Below are 17,384 nucleotides of genomic sequence, written 5' to 3'. Positions count from 1 at the left end.
TTTACTCTAGACAATCTGTAACAGTTAATACACAAAAAAGCAAATATACTAAATTACACATAAATCCCAAGAGTTGGAAGAAGAATGTCCTTCAGGGGAAATGAGGAAGCCCCTGAGACCACCTGGAGATGGAAGGGGTGGTGGTTGTAATAATTCCCGAGAGGAAGCATATACTTAAGAAAAGGTCACATGTGAAAAGTCTGAAGAAAAGTCCTAGGGAACAAGTCTCTCAAGTCTCCTGAAGTAAAGTGAGATGAACACACAGATGTATCCATTCCCCTTCCTATGTTTTCCTCACAGAGCTGTTGAGGAGATGCCTGATGCTGAGGTAAGGTGAGGCTCTACTGTGCTCATTGCTTTCTCTAGTACAGCTCCACTGTACTCCATTCCTTACATCCAGGATGGCTATCCTGTATCTAAGAGAAATAGATGAGTGGTCCAGATTTTAACCAGCTCAGGGAGATTATAGGGTGTCTTTTACTAATAAATCTAATTATCTGGGTTTCTCAGGAAAGAGCTAAAGGAGGTGGGGAAGAACAACTTAGTGTAAAGGTCCAAATGTAGAACAAGCACACACCCTTATTTCTAACATGCAAGACTTCAGAGCTGGCACCTCACTGTGAAAGCAAGGTCAGTGTGCACAGCAAGTACTGAGCCATTAGGGGCAGTGTAGGGAGACCCTGTCTCGCAAGCAAGGAAGCAGGCAAGCAGGCAAGCAAGCAAGCAAGCAAGCAAGCAAGCAAGCAAGCAAGCAAGCAAGCAAGGAAGCGAGCATCCAACCAGACAAAGACCCCAAATGTTCAAATGTAAATACAGGACAAATATTCATTGGGTGAAAAGAATTTGAAATCTACATAAGCCACACTTGAAAAATGAACAGTGAGTATAGAAAGTTACAGTAAAAAATATGTTATTATGTGATTATTCGAGCATCATTCAGAGCCAATCTCATTTCCTAGGAGTTGTCCTGTGGAATCTTCCCTTTCTCAGGCTACCTGGAAAGACAATGTGCTGAGTGAGTGAGCATCCTTGGAAGAAGGATTTTTAATCAAGTTATCCACTTGCACTGGTAGGTTTCATAATTGGTTTACTTCCTTCTAGTGAAAGAGTGTATAGAGAAGCTGATCCCCTAGGATTATAGATGAAAAATTGTATTGCAAATTTCAAATGCATGAAACAGAGCATGAAGTGGTGCAACTTCACTCTCCTAACCTATACGTGAAAGTAACTTCAGGAAACCTAGCCACTGGGCTAGAGGTTAACCAGTTAGTTGTAATTTATACCTACTGGGAGAGAGATAATCAGTTTCTTCTAATAGAGTGACACTGGATATTTAAACCACTTCAGATAAGGCTTTATGTTCAGAAATTGTTGACCAAAATATAATGGACTCCACAGTATTTTTTTTTTTGCTTTTATTTGGTAGCAATGTGAAGTTTTCTTTTTGATTGTGGTTTTATTTTTTTTCTTGGTTCATTTTTGAGAAAATCTAAAGGTTGGGTGGATATGGAGTATGGGAAGATCTGTAAGGACTTAGGAGAGAGGAAGAATATGATCAAAATATATTTAAGTTTAAACCTTGTTTTAAACATATAATATAATAAAAAGTAACTTCAGGACTGCTAGAAGGTGGGATTACAGGACTTGGCTAAGCCAGTCTATTCTGTTCATATGAAAACTGATTCAGTTAAGCATTTTCTCTCTGAAATTCTCTTACCTATCTACATTTTAAAAGATAATGTTTCTGTTGATAAATCTCTTACAGGGCATAGCAGTAGGAAGAATAAATTGCATTGTGTTGTCAGTTTTGCTATTATTCACATTAAACAGGCATGATCTTTTTATCAGAACGAAAATCGGGAAACTCAGATCTCATGATTCTAGTTGTTTGTTTAAAAATATGTATGCCCTTCATCTGTCATCTGTAGGTGAGAAAGAGATTGATTTATATTTTATAAATAAATACCTGGAATTCATTTGCTTCAAGGGAGATGATAAAGCATGTTTTTTGCGCTGACTAATGATTTGAAAGGTGGACATTGAAGCTTGGGAGTTAGACCTTTTCACATTTCCTCAACTATCATAAAAACAACGGATGGAGAGACTGCTCAGTGGTTAAGAGCAGTGGCAATTCTTTCAGAGGACCTGGTTTGAGTTCCAGCCCCCATATCATCTGTCATAGGAATCCAATGCCTCCTTCTGGCCTCCCCAAGCCTCAGGCACACAGGTGGTACACAAACATACATGTAGGCAAAATGATCATACACATAAAATTAAACCACCACCACCACCACCACCACCACCACCACCACCACCACCACCACCACCACCACCACAACAACAACTAAACTAGCGCAAACCAGAGACTAAAAGTATTAAAGCCCAAATCTTTGTTCTCTGGGATCACAAATGATCCTCCCTTTGGATCTGTGTGGCTTGCTACCTTGCCAACTTTTTTTCTTACATTTCTAGTGACCTCAAATACCCAAAATAATAGATATAAAATTAATAAATTTCTCTCTCTATATATGTACATGTATATATGTATATGTATATACATATATATTATGATTCTTGTTAACTCTGTTTTAAAAGTCATTTTCTTAAAGGTGTATGTTTATTGCAAAGGAGAGGCAGGTATATGATTGCAGGTGCCTGTGGGTGCTAGAGGCACTGGATACCTCTCGTACTAAAGTTACAGGTACTAATGGGCTACACAACTTGGGTGCTGAGAACTCAACTCAAACCTCTCTATGTGCTACTAACCATTGAAAAATGAAGCCTACAGACTCAAGGGGAAGAACCCTCAATCAGCAAATTTCTTAGATAGTGAGGGGTGAGAAATCCATACAGATGAGAGGGAAATACAAGGTGAAAAACTGTTCAAGCACCAGGGCCTAGGGGCTTTTATGTCATCAAAGATGAATGGTGGGGTGAAGAAGCAAAGGCACAAGATGACTCTCTTCTGCCTGGCTCCAGACTTGGCAATGAATTGATGCATTTACTGAAAGGCCATAGACTCTACAAGCACTACAGCATAGAGGTTAGTGCTGGGGAATCATAATATAGGGCTATTTGTGTCTGGATGGCCAGTGATCTTCACCATAGCTATCTCTAATTAGCTAGATCCCTCTGGACTCCTCTCTCAGGAGGACTAAGAAGTAGAAAAGAAAGAGGTTGTATCACTGGCATAGAAACACAATCTAAAATAAGATAAGATTGGTTCCATTTGATTTCAAAATAATCTTGTCTTTCTTTGTAGACCTTCAGATATTTTGAAAGTAAGGGACTTGGGGTTAAACTCATGTCTTTTTTCCCCCGCAGATATGTAGATACCATGATCACATCCGCAACGTATGTAACTGAATTTATTCTTTTGGGATTTCCTGGTTCCTGGAAGATACAAATTTTTCTCTTCGTGTTGTTTTTGGTGTTTTATGTCTTGACCTTGTTGGGAAATGGAGCCATCATCTGTGCAGTAATATGTGACTCACGACTACATACCCCCATGTACTTCTTCTTGGGAAATTTTGCCTTTCTTGAAATTTGGTATGTTTCCTCAACCACTCCTAACATGCTAGCCAACATTCTGTCTAAGACCAAGGCCATCTCATTTTCAGGGTGCTTCCTGCAGTTCTACTTCTTCTTTTCACTGGGTACAAGTGAATCTTTCCTTTTGGCTGTAATGGCTTATGATAGGTACCTGGCCATTTGCCGCCCATTACATTACCCTGTCATCATGACTAGGAGGCTTTGCTGCATTCTGGTATCATCATGCTGGCTCATTGGATTCCTTGGCTATCCAATCCCTGTCTTCTCCATTTCCCAACTTCCCTTCTGTGGTTCTAATATCATTGATCACTTCCTCTGTGACATGGACCCATTGATGGCTTTGTCCTGTGCCCCAGCTCCTATTACCAAACTTATTTTTTATGTCCAAAATTCCCTTTTCCTGTTTTTCACTATTACATACATTCTTCGGTCCTATATTTTGTTGCTCAGGGCTGTTTTTCAGGTTCCTTCTGCAGCTGGCAGGCGAAAGGCCTTCTCTACCTGTGGTTCCCATTTAGCTGTGGTGTCACTCTTCTATGGGACAGTAATGATAATGTACATGAGTCCTACGTATGGCATTTCAACATTGATGCAGAAGATCCTTACCCTTGTATACTCTGTAATGACTCCTCTCTTTAATCCTCTTATTTATAGCCTTCGTAACAAGGACATGAAACTTGCTCTGAGCAAAGTTCTGTTAGGAATGAGAATTGTCAAAAATATTTGAGTCAAAGCTGTGGCATACTTACATGTTCTAATAAAGAATCCACTGGAGATGTATCATGATGTATGAACTCATTCAGTTGTCTTTGCTGTTTACTGTATTTTTTCTTTTTTTAGACAGGGTCTTATGTTGTCTTGGCTAGTCTCAAACTCACTCTCTAGCCAAGGATAACCTTGCAGAGATCAGATTCCTTTTGCCTCCATATTCCAAGTACTAGGATTCCTGCTGTGTCCCACCATGCCAGACTTTGAAATTGTTTTCCACACCCAGTGATACTTTTCAAAGCCTAAATAAAATGTGATTCCTGTGTGAGGTGATTTCCTACTCTGGTACTCATGGATTCATTATACACCTCCTCTATCATTGTAACAAGACAATGAAGTCAACCTTGATTGTTCATAGATGTGTTTAGATTAGTATTTTCAAGATGTGAATTAAAAATAGCCTTCTGGTTCCAACACAGACATTTTATGTCCTGGTAATAAAAAAGATTTGATTCAGTTCAATTCTCAGAACTGGAAAAAGAGACCTGATTAAGAATCTAGATGAAGGGGCTGGGGATTTAGCTCAGTGGTAGAGCGCTTGCCTAGGAAGCGCAAGGCCCTGGGTTCGGTCCCCAGCTCTGAAAAAAAGAAAAAAAAAGAATCTAGATGAAAAGAAGAAAGAAGTGAAACTTTTGCACAACAATGTGGACTTATCTTCAGAGAACTTCTACTGGAACTACTTCAGTGGCTGGTGAGAGGCTAAGTGGGCTACAAAGCCTAATGTCCTGATTGCAATCCATGGGTCCCATGCAGTGGAGAGGAGCAACCTATTCCTACGAGTTGTCTTTGTGTATACATAATTAACTAGATATGATTGAAAAACACATTTCAAATATAGAATTGTAGCAATTATAAACACCTTCTTCCAAGGAATTTCTAAAACCCTAAGCAGTCTAACATTAATAAAGAGGCAAATAGCAAGAAAAATCCCTGTTTAGCATGCTATCATGTAACAGTAAAAACCATACCAATGGTAGCAGGATATGGGAGGCTGATGATGATCTAATACTTTCATCTGGATTTTAGTCTAGTTTTATTATTTTCATTTTATTTTCCTTTTTTAGTATTTTGTTTATTGTTATATAACATTTTGCTTATGGTTACCATCTCCCACCTCCTTCCAGATTGTCTTTACCTTTCCACTAATTCATTTCTTTCTTCCCCACTTTCTTTAGAGAAGAAAGAGGAAAAAAAGACTAAAGAATAATCAAAAGGAAAAGCACAAGAAACACACACACACACACACACACACACACACACACACACACACACACACACACACACTACTCTTAAAACACAATGTATGAAACCATCATATGCAAGCAATAGAGCAGGAAGAAAAATATGCCCAAATAATGCACCATGAGATAGAGAACAAACAAAACCCAACTCCGCAAATGCACAAAACCAAAAACCAACCAAACAAGCCAAAAATATATATCTATGTTTTTGTGTTGGCCACCTACTACTAAGCATGAGGCCTATGTTAAGTTTATATACCCAGTGAGACTCTACTGTAGAAAACTTGTTTTTCCGTTGTAGGTGGTTGTCAATTGGAGATGGCTTATTGATTAGGGATGGGAGTGCCTGTCTACTTTTCCTCTCAGAACTACATGGGACCACATCTGGCCTGAATCTATGCAGACCTTGTGCATACCTCCACAGTTTCTGTGCATTCATATGTATATCAGATCAGTTGTGGTGTTTTGAAGACATTGTTTTCTTAGTGTCATCTCTCATGGTTTGAATATACTCAGGGAGTGGCACTGTTTGGGGGTATGGCATTGTTGGAGTAGGTGTGTCACTATTGACTTGGGTTTTAATACCCTCATCCTAGCTGCCTGGAAGCCAGTCTTTTCCTGTTTGCCTTCAGATTAAGATGTAAAATTCTCAGTTCCATTTGCACCATGCTTGCTTGGATGCTGCCATGTCCCAGCCTTGATGATAATGGACTGAAACTATGAACCTGTAAGCCAACTCCAATTAAATGTTGTTCTTTATAAGACTTGCCTTAGTCATGGTATCTGTTCATAGCAGTAAAACCCTAACTAAGACAGAAGTTGGTACCAGGGATTTGAGTATTGGTGTGTTAGGGCTGACTATGCTTTTGTTTGGAAGAATGTAGATTTTGGGTCTTTGAATTTGGAAAGCAGTGGAATCCTTTAAATGGAGCTTAATGGGCTATCCTAGTAGGAATATAGAAGACTTTGTTGCTAAGAATGATTTGTGCTGTGCAGACCTGGCTCAAGAGGTTTCAGTGCAGAAGAGTTTTAGTATGTGGGGCAGAGTCTATTCTTATGGTATTTTGCTAAAGAATGTGGCTGCTTTTGAAATTGTCCTAAGAGTCTGTCTGAGTTTAAGGTGAAGAGATACCGATTAATTGCTCTGAAAAAGGAAGTCTCAAAACATTCTGGTATAAATTCTGCTGTGTTTACTAACATTCATTCTAATGAAGGGTGTTTTAATGAAAAGGAGCAAGGAAAAATACAAAATACATGGTTCAAGTATTAAATGGCATCAGGATGTAGGAAGTAGAATGGAGATGAATCCTGTGTTCTAGGAGTTAACAGATTAAGGGAGTGGGACTTTGGGATAAGATCTCTCCCAGCTAAGTTTAGGTACATGGAACACAGCTTTAGTCCCATGAGACAAAGCCAAGTAGATCTCTGAGATCAAGGCCATCCCAGGACAGAGCAAGTTCTTAGTGAAGAAAATCTTATACTGAGGCATGGTAGTACACACCTGTAATCTCAGGACACAAAGCCATGTGGATCTCTGAGTTCAAGGTCAATCTACAGAGCAAGTTCAAAGATAGTAAGTTTATGAAGTGAGGGAGTTGGAAAACAGAGTAAGGGTGTTCCATTTTTGAATCCATGAAGAAGCAGAACTTGGCAGCTTTAGCCATATGGCTCTGGCTTTAGAGTCAAGAAGAGAAGAGACTACTGGGGCAATTGATGCTGGTTAGCTGGAGCTAAGAGAGTAGCAGTGACTAAGAAGAGGCCAGCATTACTAAGGTTAAATCTGTGAAGTGTTTTCTTAGTGCACAAAGAAGCTGTGTTCTAGAGATAGCCAAGTTTGTGCCTCATACTGCACCTGGACTTGGTAATGTGTAAGAATCACCAAGATGGTACTAGTTTTGAAGTTATGAAGGGATCATGGAGAGCAGCTGAGGCTTGGCACTGTGAGAGGCCATGGAAGACCATTGGTGATGGTGCAGTCTCAGTTGTAGTTGATGGCCCAGGATGAAAGGGTCATGCAAAGAAGTCAAGGCTTAGCACCATGAAGAGAGTCTATGAGAGGGTATTGATGAAGCATAGTTGCAGTTGAAGACCTCCCAGCATATTGGTGATGCCAGCAACATGGGATTATTACCAAGAATAGATAGCAAAACAATGGAGTAGAGTCATCAGGAGCCTATGGTGCTACCGAGGACAGAGCTGAAGAAGTAATGCAAGCCCTTTTGGTAAACCTAGAAGATCATTTGTGGATCCTAGACATTGGAACAACAAGTGTTATGTCCCATTCTCAAGCCCTAAGGATTACCAGGAGCTGACACCATCACAATCACATCAGCACCTCTTTAATACAAACTTGAGTTTGGGCTTTCTCACTGCTGACCTACAGCACAGTTTGGTGGAACAGCCCTGAATTCTCATTGAAACAGTTTTCCTATAAAGGAAATGGGAACAAGTGAGGGGGTATCCATTCTGGAAAGCATCTAATTGCATGACTATTGTAAGATGACAGGAGGTGTTCTGAGTCAAGATTGTATACAATCACAAATGTTCTGAAAGTTCGTCTGAACCAATCAGATTAATCTTTGATTGTCTGTTGCTATGAAGTAGCCAGGGAGGAAGTCTGGCCAAAAACAAGCCATAGGGTTCTTCCTGGTACTAGGGTGCAGCTTGGGTTCAGCTGTGAGTTAAGTGGATTTCTTTTCTTTTCATTTTCTTTTAAGATGGAGGCCGGTTCTAAGATAGAGTAGGTTTGGCCTCTCAGAAGCTGTGAAGCTGGAGTTGACTTGGAGATCTCAAGGTGTTAAAGATTCCAGAACTGCCAAGGAAAGCTGCTGACAGGGAGTGGAACGAGCCCAGGAGAAGGAAGTTTGTTGCAGTCAGCAGAGATGAAAAAGAAGTTGGAGATCTGAAGCCTTCCATGATATTAAGCCTGGAGATACAGAGTTTGGAGTTTTCCCAGTTGGGTTTTTGTTCTTGCTTTGGGGATTATATTTAAGTGATTGGATAAATTCCTGAAGAATCTTTGAACTTTGAACATTGTTGAGATTGCTATAGACTAAGGGGACTTTGGAAGTTGGACTAAGTGGACTTCTCTATTATGCAATGGGTAGGTATGGCCACCATAGACTTATATGTTTGAACAAGCTTATGGGTCCAGGGAGTGGAATGTCATGTTGAATATACTTAGCCCAGGGAGTGGCACTATTTGGAGGTATGGTCTGTTTGGAGTGGGTGTGGCCTTGGGGAGCAGCTATGTCATTTTCGGTGTGGGCTTTTCTATCCTCATCCTAGCTTCCTAGACGACAGTCTTCTCCTGTTTTCCTCATATGAAGATTTATAACTCTAGCTCCACCTGCACCATGCCTGCCCGGATGATGCCATAGTCTTGCCTTCATGATAATGGACTGAACCTCTAAACATGTAAGGCAGTCCCAATTAAATGTTGTTCTGTATAAGACTTGCCTTGGTCATGGTATCTGTTCACAGCAGTAAAACCCTAACTGAGACACTGTCTGTATCTTACAGTCCCTTTTGTCTCTTACAATCTTCTTGCCTCCTATCAGCATAGTTTCCTGAGTTCCAAGGGGAGGGATTTGATGAGGACTCCCCAGTATCTTATGTTTGAGTACTTGTTTGTGAGGTGGGTGTACCTGTCTGGGACAGATTAAGGTGCGTTGGTATTTTGGAGAATGTGTGTCACTGGGGTATTTATGTCTTTGAGGTTTTGAAAGGCTTATCCCATTCCTAGCACTCCTTTATGTTTCCTATTTATAGGTTGTGATGTAAGCTCTTAGTTATTGTGGTTTGCATATACTTGGTCCATGGGAAATGGCAGTATTAGGAGGTGTGACTATATTGTAGGAGGCGTGACCTTGTTAGAGGAAGTATCTGTGTGGGTTGGACTTTGAGGCTCCTCCCACTGTGGAAGAGTCTCCTCCTGGCTGCTTGTGGAAGTCACTCTCCTTCTGCCTGCCTTTGAATGAAGATGTCGAACTCTCAGTTGCTTCTTCAGCACCACGTCTGCCTGCATACAGCCATGCTTTTCACCAAGATGATCATGGACTGATCCTCTGAAAGTGTAAGCCAAATCCAATTAAGTGTTTGCCTTTGAAAGAGTTTTCTTAGACATAGTATCTCTTCGCAGCAAGGAAACCCTAAGTAAGACAGCTGTTCCTGCAAACATATGTTAGCAGTGTCCACACAGACTCTAACCCCATGGAACCCTAAGACATATTAAACACTTACTTTATATGTTGCCATTATCATGGCATTTTTTCTCAGCAATAGAAAAGTAAATAATATAAAAGCCTAATAAATATGAAAATTTAATCATTCTTTTTATTCTGTTTGATCTTAATAAAATAGGACTACATTCAGTTAGGAGAAGGTCACATGTGAAAAATCTCAGCAAATGTCCTATGGAATGAGTCTCTCGAGTCTCCTGATGTGAAGTGAGGTCCACACAGAGATTTATCCATTCCCCTTTCTAAGTTTTTCTCACAGAGCCATTGAGGAGATGCCTGATGCTGAGGTAAGGTGAGGCTCTACTGTGCTCATTGCTTTCTCTAGTAGAGTTTCACTGTACTCCATTCCTTACATCCAGGACAGATTCCTGCATCTAAGAGAAATAGATGAGTGGTTCAGATTATTACCACCTCAGGGAGATTATAGGGTGCATTTTACTTAATAAATCTAATTATTTGGGTTTCTCCGGAAAGAGCTAAAGGAGGTAGAGAAGAACATCTTAGTGTAAAATTTCCAAATGTGGAATGAGCACACACCCTTAATTCCAACATGCAAGACATAAGAGCAGGCAGCTCACTGTGAAAGCAAGGGCAATATGCCGAGCACGTTCTGGGCCAGAAGGGGCTGTGTAGGGAGACCATGACTCAAAAGTAGCTAGCTAGCTAACTAACTAACTGACAGACTGACTAACTGACTGACTGACTAACTAAGTAACTGACTAACTAACTAACTAACTAACTAAGTAACTAACTAACTAACTAACTAACTAACTGACTGACTAACTAACTAACTAGGTATGCAGGCAAGCAAGCAAGCAAGCAACTGTTCACCCAACCAGAGAAAGCCCCCAAACTTTCAACCGTGAATACAGGGGAAATATTTATTGAAGAAAATTTGAACTCTCCCTGAGCTACAGTTCTAAAATGAACCGTGATACAGACAATTATAGTATAAAATGTTATTGTTGTGATTATTAGAGCATCAGTTAGAAACCATCTCATTTTCTAGGAGTTGTTCAGTGGAATATTCCTTTTCTCAGGCTACCTAGAAAGACAATGTACTGAGTGAGAATCCTGGGAAGAAGGGTTTTTTTTCATTATTGATTTACTTGTTTCTACTGAATCAGAATGTATAAAAAAGCTGATCCTCCATGATTATAGATTATTATACAAATTCCAAATGCATGAGAAACAGCATGAAGTGGTAGAAATTTCGTTGTAGTAACCTATACTTGAAAGTAACTTCAGGAAACCTAGCAACTGGGATAGAAGTTAATTATTGAGTTGTCATTTATACCTTTCTGGAGAGTGATAATTAGTTTCCACTAATAGAGGACATTGTATATTTAAACTGCTTCAAATCAGGCTTGATGTTCAGGAATAGTTGACAAACAGATAATGGACTACACAGTATTTTTATTTGCTTTTATTTGGTAAGGATTTGAAGTTTTCTTCTTGAGTGTTGCTTTATTTTGATTTTCAGAGGTTTTTTTTGTATTTGTTGTTTGATTTTGAGAAAGAACTAAAAGTTGGTGGATAAGGAATGTGGGGGGATCTGGAAGGACTTGGGAGAGAGGGAGAATACAATCAAAATGTCTTTAAAGTTTAAACTTTGTTTTAAACAAAAATATAATATAATAAAACAGTAACTTTAGAACTTTGAAAATATGGGATTATGAGGCTTTGCTGAGCCAGCCTATTCCATTCATATGAAAACTGATCTCTCATTTTTTTTTTTTGGTTCTTTTTTTTTGGAGCTGGGGACCGAACCCAGGGCCTTGTGCTTCCTAGGTAAGCGCTCTACCACTGAGCTAAATCCCCAGCCCCCTGATCTCTCATTTTCAGTTAAGCATTCTTTCTTTGACATTCTATTACCTATCTACATTTCCCCCAAAGGCTTCCAGAGAAAAATAATGTTGATAATAAATCTCTTATAGGGCACGGTAGTAGGAAAAATAAATTACGGAGTGTTGTCAGTGCATTATGCAAGGGGAGAGGGAGGTGTGTGAGGGCAGGTGCCTGTGGATGCTAGAGGCATCAGGCACCTCTGGAACTAAAGTTACAGGTACTTGTGAGGCTCCTAACTTGTGTGCTGTGACATAGACTCAGGTCTTCTACAAGAGCAGTGTGTGCTCCAAACCACGGAGTGCCTCTCAGGTCTCCTTAAGCCCTTTTGTTATATCATTTAAATACTAACTTATTCTGAAACTACTACTGCATAGATATGTAGATCTGCACATTTTGTCTGTTCAATTCTTACGTACATATTTTCCATTGATACATAATTTGCTGTCTAAATATTTGAAAGTGGTCTTTTACTTTCCCCACAAAAATTAATTCCACCAGATAAAATGGGAGAAAATCTGCCTGTCTTTCATCTGTGGCCCCTTTAAAATTTACCTGCATTTTCTTCATCCTTAAAGTTCACCATGGAGTGGCTGAAAAACAGTGCTCTTCCAAAGGTCCCAGGGTTGACCTACCTCTTATCATTGTAGCCAGGACCTTCATAAACCCAGACAGGAAAATAAATATATACATAATTAAGAATAAAGATAAGCTCTTGCTCTTGCTTCTCTGCTGTCTTTCCCACTGTCTCTGTCCCTTCTCTCTCTATCTGCCCCAATTCCTTCCACATGCTCATGGCCGGCCTTTTCTCTCCTCTCCTCTTCTTCTCTCATTAAACCTCTCCAAGTGGAAAAAAGAACAAAAATAAGTCTTAAAAGGAGAAAAATAGAAGATTCTCAATTTTTTGCGTTTCATCTGGGTGGGATTGTGCATATTATACCGAATGCAGAAAAACATATATAAAAAGATAATTCTTTTGGTATGCTAGCCAGACAGCTAGCATGGTATAGGAAAGCTTCAGGAGAGAGGGCAGTGACGGATTCAGAAGTAATAACAGTAATGTTTAAGGCATGGAATAATACATTGGGATGAAGGACTCTCTGCTTTTCAGTAGTATTTTTGTTGTTTGGCTGAGTTTCTTTGTATAATAGGCTCCTGGCATACAATTTGTTCATTGTGAAGAAAGGCAGTGGAGAGTGGCCAGAGCTGCTGTGCATGTAATTTCCAGATATATGATTTGTGCAATGTAAATAAGTGATAGGCAAATAAGGGTAGCGCTGGATGATCAAAGTTCGGTCCTTGTCAAAGGCTCCAGCCACCAGGCACCAAACTTCAGCTATGTGGCATCAAGTTTGTTCCTGAATTCCACAGCAAACATTTTGAGATTTCTGAACAAGCCTTGTGAAAATACCATAATGGGGACTAGCTTGCTTTTCTGTGTGTAAAAGAGAGGTTAGAGTAGCAGTTGTAGTCATGAAGACTTTCTTCTGATCCCAGAGAAGCAGAGTTGGAAGTAGCTGGGTTATGAAATGGCATCTGTAGAAGGTCAATGGTCTGTGAGGAAGCATCACGGATATTGTAGAGGCTGGAGGGATAGAACACAGACTGGTAAGCTAAAGGAGGCTTTTACAAATGGCATATTTGCTATATAATGAAGATAAGACAAGACTTTTAGAGTTTTGGGAATTAAAATAAAGGAGCTGGCTCAGCAGGCAAGAATACCAATTGCTCTTGCAGTGGACCTGGGTTCATTTTCCAGAACACACACAGTGGTTCACAACCATCTGTAACTCCAGTTACAGGGCACCCTCTTCTGACCTTCTGCACACACACATGGTGCACATACACACATGCAGGTGAAACACTCATACATAAAAGAAGATAAATAGATTCTAAGAAAAAAGAAAGTTAAAATGATAGAAATAGAGACAGTCCTTTCTAGCTATTTAGGAATAGAGGCAATACATGCACCTCAGGCTATATCATAACACTGGAGGTCCAGGACATAATCCTATCTAGTGTCTAAGTAAAGATGAGCAAATCTAGATGACTCTAGCAATACCAGGCGAGAGTGGTAGAGACTAGGGCTTTCCTTTTAGGTGTAAGAATGTTTTCTGGTAGGAATTAAGGGCTCTAAATAGTTTTGGGGGACCTTCTGAGACCACTTTATACAAGAGGTTAGTTAAAGGGACAACATTAGATGACCACAGGTAAGAGAAGTTATGTAGGACCAAAGAACAGAGATGTGTATCCTTTGTAAGGAGAACAGATCGTCTGTAATGGATCGTTTTCTTTAGAGGTTAGGATTTTGTGGGTAAGACTTCCCAGAGTCCCAAGTATATTTTTCCCTCCGTTTTAAAAACTGCCAACCTGAAGTAGATCAAAGACATTAATTTAAGTCTTACTGGGTACACAGTAAGGCTTGCTCCATGCCCAACAGTAGAAGACCATGCCAAACAGTATGTCATTTTTGGAGATTCTTTGTCTTTAGTGATTAGTCAGGGTATCTTTTTATTTTTTTCCCCTTTTCTCTAAACTTCGTGTCTTTCCTTTGTGTATGTATCATGGTTTCTGTTTTTATGTTTGTATGGGATTACTGTCTATGTGAACATGTGTGTTTACATCTCTGTTTCTTGTGCATGGGTTATTCTTGTTGTTTGTTTTGTCCTACTCTTGTCTTTTTTCTGATTTAACTTATTTTGTTTTTAATATTTTTTAGATGACTATTTCTTTTCTAATGAGGGAGAGAGGTAAAGAAATGGAGCATGTTTGGATGGGCAGAGAATTAGTCATCTGGGAAAAGCTGGAGTTGGGAAGCGATATTTAGAATATTTCATAGAAAATAATCTGTTTTCAATAAGTGAAGAAAGTTCAGTATTCTGGCGAGGTTGGAATGTTGCAAGTTCAGAGGCTAATTTTCTTATCTTGGGCTAAGCTATGGCCCTCTAGAACAGCCAATCCTTGTCTCCGGTGTCAGAACTAATATCTGTGGCACTAAGAAAAAACCTTTTAGAATCTATTCTTTTAATCAAGTAACTAACTTCTATCAATCCAAAAGCTAAGAATGTCATTAGATAGCATCTTGAGCCTATAGAAATCTTCTTCCCTCTCAGTGTACCTATCTCTCTGATGCACACACCAATATATGTTAATCTTGTCTTGATTTATAATTTTCTCTGTTTTATAAATAAGAAAAAATTTTGTGAAACGGCTTCCACATTGTAACATGTAATTTGGCATAATCTGTATCTGTGGTGCTAGGCCATGTTCAACTCAAATTGGCTCCAGAACAAACTGCCCTTATTCCTGTGAAATTAGAACCATGAGCAATGAAACTGCCGGGGCACAGGAATAGAGAAGACTCGTTGAGGTGGTGGGGTGGGCAAGAGCTTTCTGAACAGAACATTAGTGGCACAGGCACCAGCCCCACAGACCAAAACAGAAGACGACATGGGGTTAAAAAATTTCTGCACAGCAAAAGAAACTGTCATCACAGCAAACAGATAGTCCATAGCATGGAAGAAAATCATTACCTACTGCTCTTCAGACCGATGGCTAATATCCAGAATTTCCAAGAACTGCCCAAATTAAATACCAGTGATACAAAATAAAATTACTGACAAACAAGTGGAAGTATAAAACAGGCAGTTTTCAAAGGAAGAAACAAGAGGCCAAAAACCATTTATTATCTTAAAAAGTGTTCAGTAGCCCTAATCACCAGGGAAATGCAAATTCAAACTATTTTGATACAGCCCTGCATGCCAGTTAGAAAGCTATTGTCAAGATTTTGGCAACAGATGGAGAAAATGAGGGGAAAGAGGAATGCCTATTCACTGCTGGTGGGTGTGCAAATTAATACTGTGTGTTATAGAAGTTAGCCTGGATGTTCCTCAAAAAATTCAAAATACTATCACCATGTGAACCTGCTATTCTGCTCCTTGGAATATGCTAGATAGCTTCACACCCTACAGCAAAGATGTTTGTACATCTTCTTTGCTGTATTCATTTCATCAAGGAAACAGAAGCGACTTTAATGCCCTCAACAGATAGATAATGGAAGATACTTTCCAGCTATGAAGAAATATGAAATGAAATTTGCAAGTAATTGGATAGATTTAGAAAGTATAATATTAAATAAGGACATTACCAAATAAGAAAATATCATATAACATAACGCAATCCAGTCTCTGAAAGAAAAATAACCTCATGTTCTCGCTCATATGTGGATCCTAACCTATTGTCAACACATACATGCACATTCACATGCACACACGTACACACACACACACACACACACACCTGTAGACAACTGTAAGTGTGGGTATAACACAACATTTAGAAGGAGAACAAGATAGGGTAATAGTAGACAATAAGGAAAGATACATGAGCTGAGAAAGAGGATATAAAGCTAATTATGTTTCTATGTTCTATTTATTATAGTTTTCTTTTTTGTGGTGGGTAAGTGTATAAATATATAATTGATAATGAAAGTTTGAAACCCTACTTGAACCACCGTGACTTCAAAATGGCTACTTTAACTATATGAAGCTCATTGAGATGTACAAAGTTTAGAACAGAGCAAGAATGTCTTTGAGTGGCTACCTTAGTTTGTCCTTGTGATTTTTGCCTGTTAATTACAATAAAGAAATTTAATTTTTATAAAACTGTTCCTTTGAGGATGATAGCCTTTATCATTTTTGGGATTAAGAATTAGGTAATGCAATGCTGTGAGTGACAGGCAGGCATAGGGAGGAACTGTAAAGAAGGAGGTCATGTTTCTATTGGAGCAGAGTGCTTGGAGAGGGGCCTACATGTCTAGATCCTACAGGTAAGGCCTGCCATACACTCCCTTTCTTACTATTGTATGAGGCAACAAGGACAGCTTGAGTCTGCAGTTTGAGAATCCAATCCCCAGATTCCTTATCTGTTGTTGGAGAAGGGAAGTGGGAGGTATCTCTCCCTTTCATGTTAGTCCACAGTTTTACCACAGACAGAAAATGGTGCAGGCACTCAGATTCATCCCACCTTATTCAGGCCACCAAGAGAGTAGGTGCCTTTGGAGTCTCTGCATTATTTTTTCTCTCCATGAGGAGTGTGGAGACATCCTTATAGACAATTTATTTGGATGTGGGTCCTAGTTTAATACCTTAAGTCGTCCACCAAGATGTAGTGTTAGCCAGGATTTGTCAGTCTTGAGCATCATTCCCAACTGGAGAGGAATTGGAAAGGGAATCATGTGCAGGAGGTCCACAACTGATCAGAGGTAGCCATGAAGATCCGTAAGATCAGTCTTAGGCCTGCTGCTTCACAAGTTGCTTTTAAGTGACAGCTGTGCCCATGAAGCATTTGAACAATGCCATGAAAATTTGTGAGAATAGAGAAGAAGGAGCTGATTACATAGATTTGGTGTGGGTTTGTAGAATAATAAATGAGCAGCCCAAATTAGCACTTTTATATACTCAGAATTGTGTCTCACTAAGAAAAATGAAGTTTAGAGACTCAAGACGAAGGTCACTCAACCAGTAAATTTCTTAGATAGTGAAGGGTAAGAAATCCGTACAGATGAGAGGGAGATATAAGGTGAAAAACTGTTCAAGCACCAGGACCTAGGGTCATCAAAGAGAAATGGTGGGGTAAAGAATTAAAGACACAAGATGATTCTCTTTTGCCTGGCTTGAGCCTTGGCAATGGACTGATGCATTTAATGAAAGGCCATAGACCATGAAAGCACTATAGC

At 39.5% G+C, this 17,384-nt stretch overlaps 1 protein-coding gene across 1 annotated transcript; it reads left to right on the top strand.

Moving 5' to 3' along the window:
- The first annotated feature begins 3,304 nt into the window (after nt 1–3,304).
- Or11h4d (olfactory receptor family 11 subfamily H member 4D) lies at nt 3,305–4,279 on the top strand. The gene is given in 1 exon segment (NM_001000836.1): nt 3,305–4,279. A coding segment is annotated over 1 exon segment (975 nt).
- Nucleotides 4,280–17,384: the final 13,105 nt, after the last annotated feature.

This window comes from Rattus norvegicus, chromosome 15 (assembly GCF_021556685.1).
Source record: "Rattus norvegicus strain SHRSP/BbbUtx chromosome 15, alternate assembly SHRSP_T2T, whole genome shotgun sequence".
NCBI classification, from domain to species: domain Eukaryota; kingdom Metazoa; phylum Chordata; class Mammalia; order Rodentia; family Muridae; genus Rattus; species Rattus norvegicus.
This window is presented reverse-complemented; position numbering and strand designations above follow the sequence as displayed.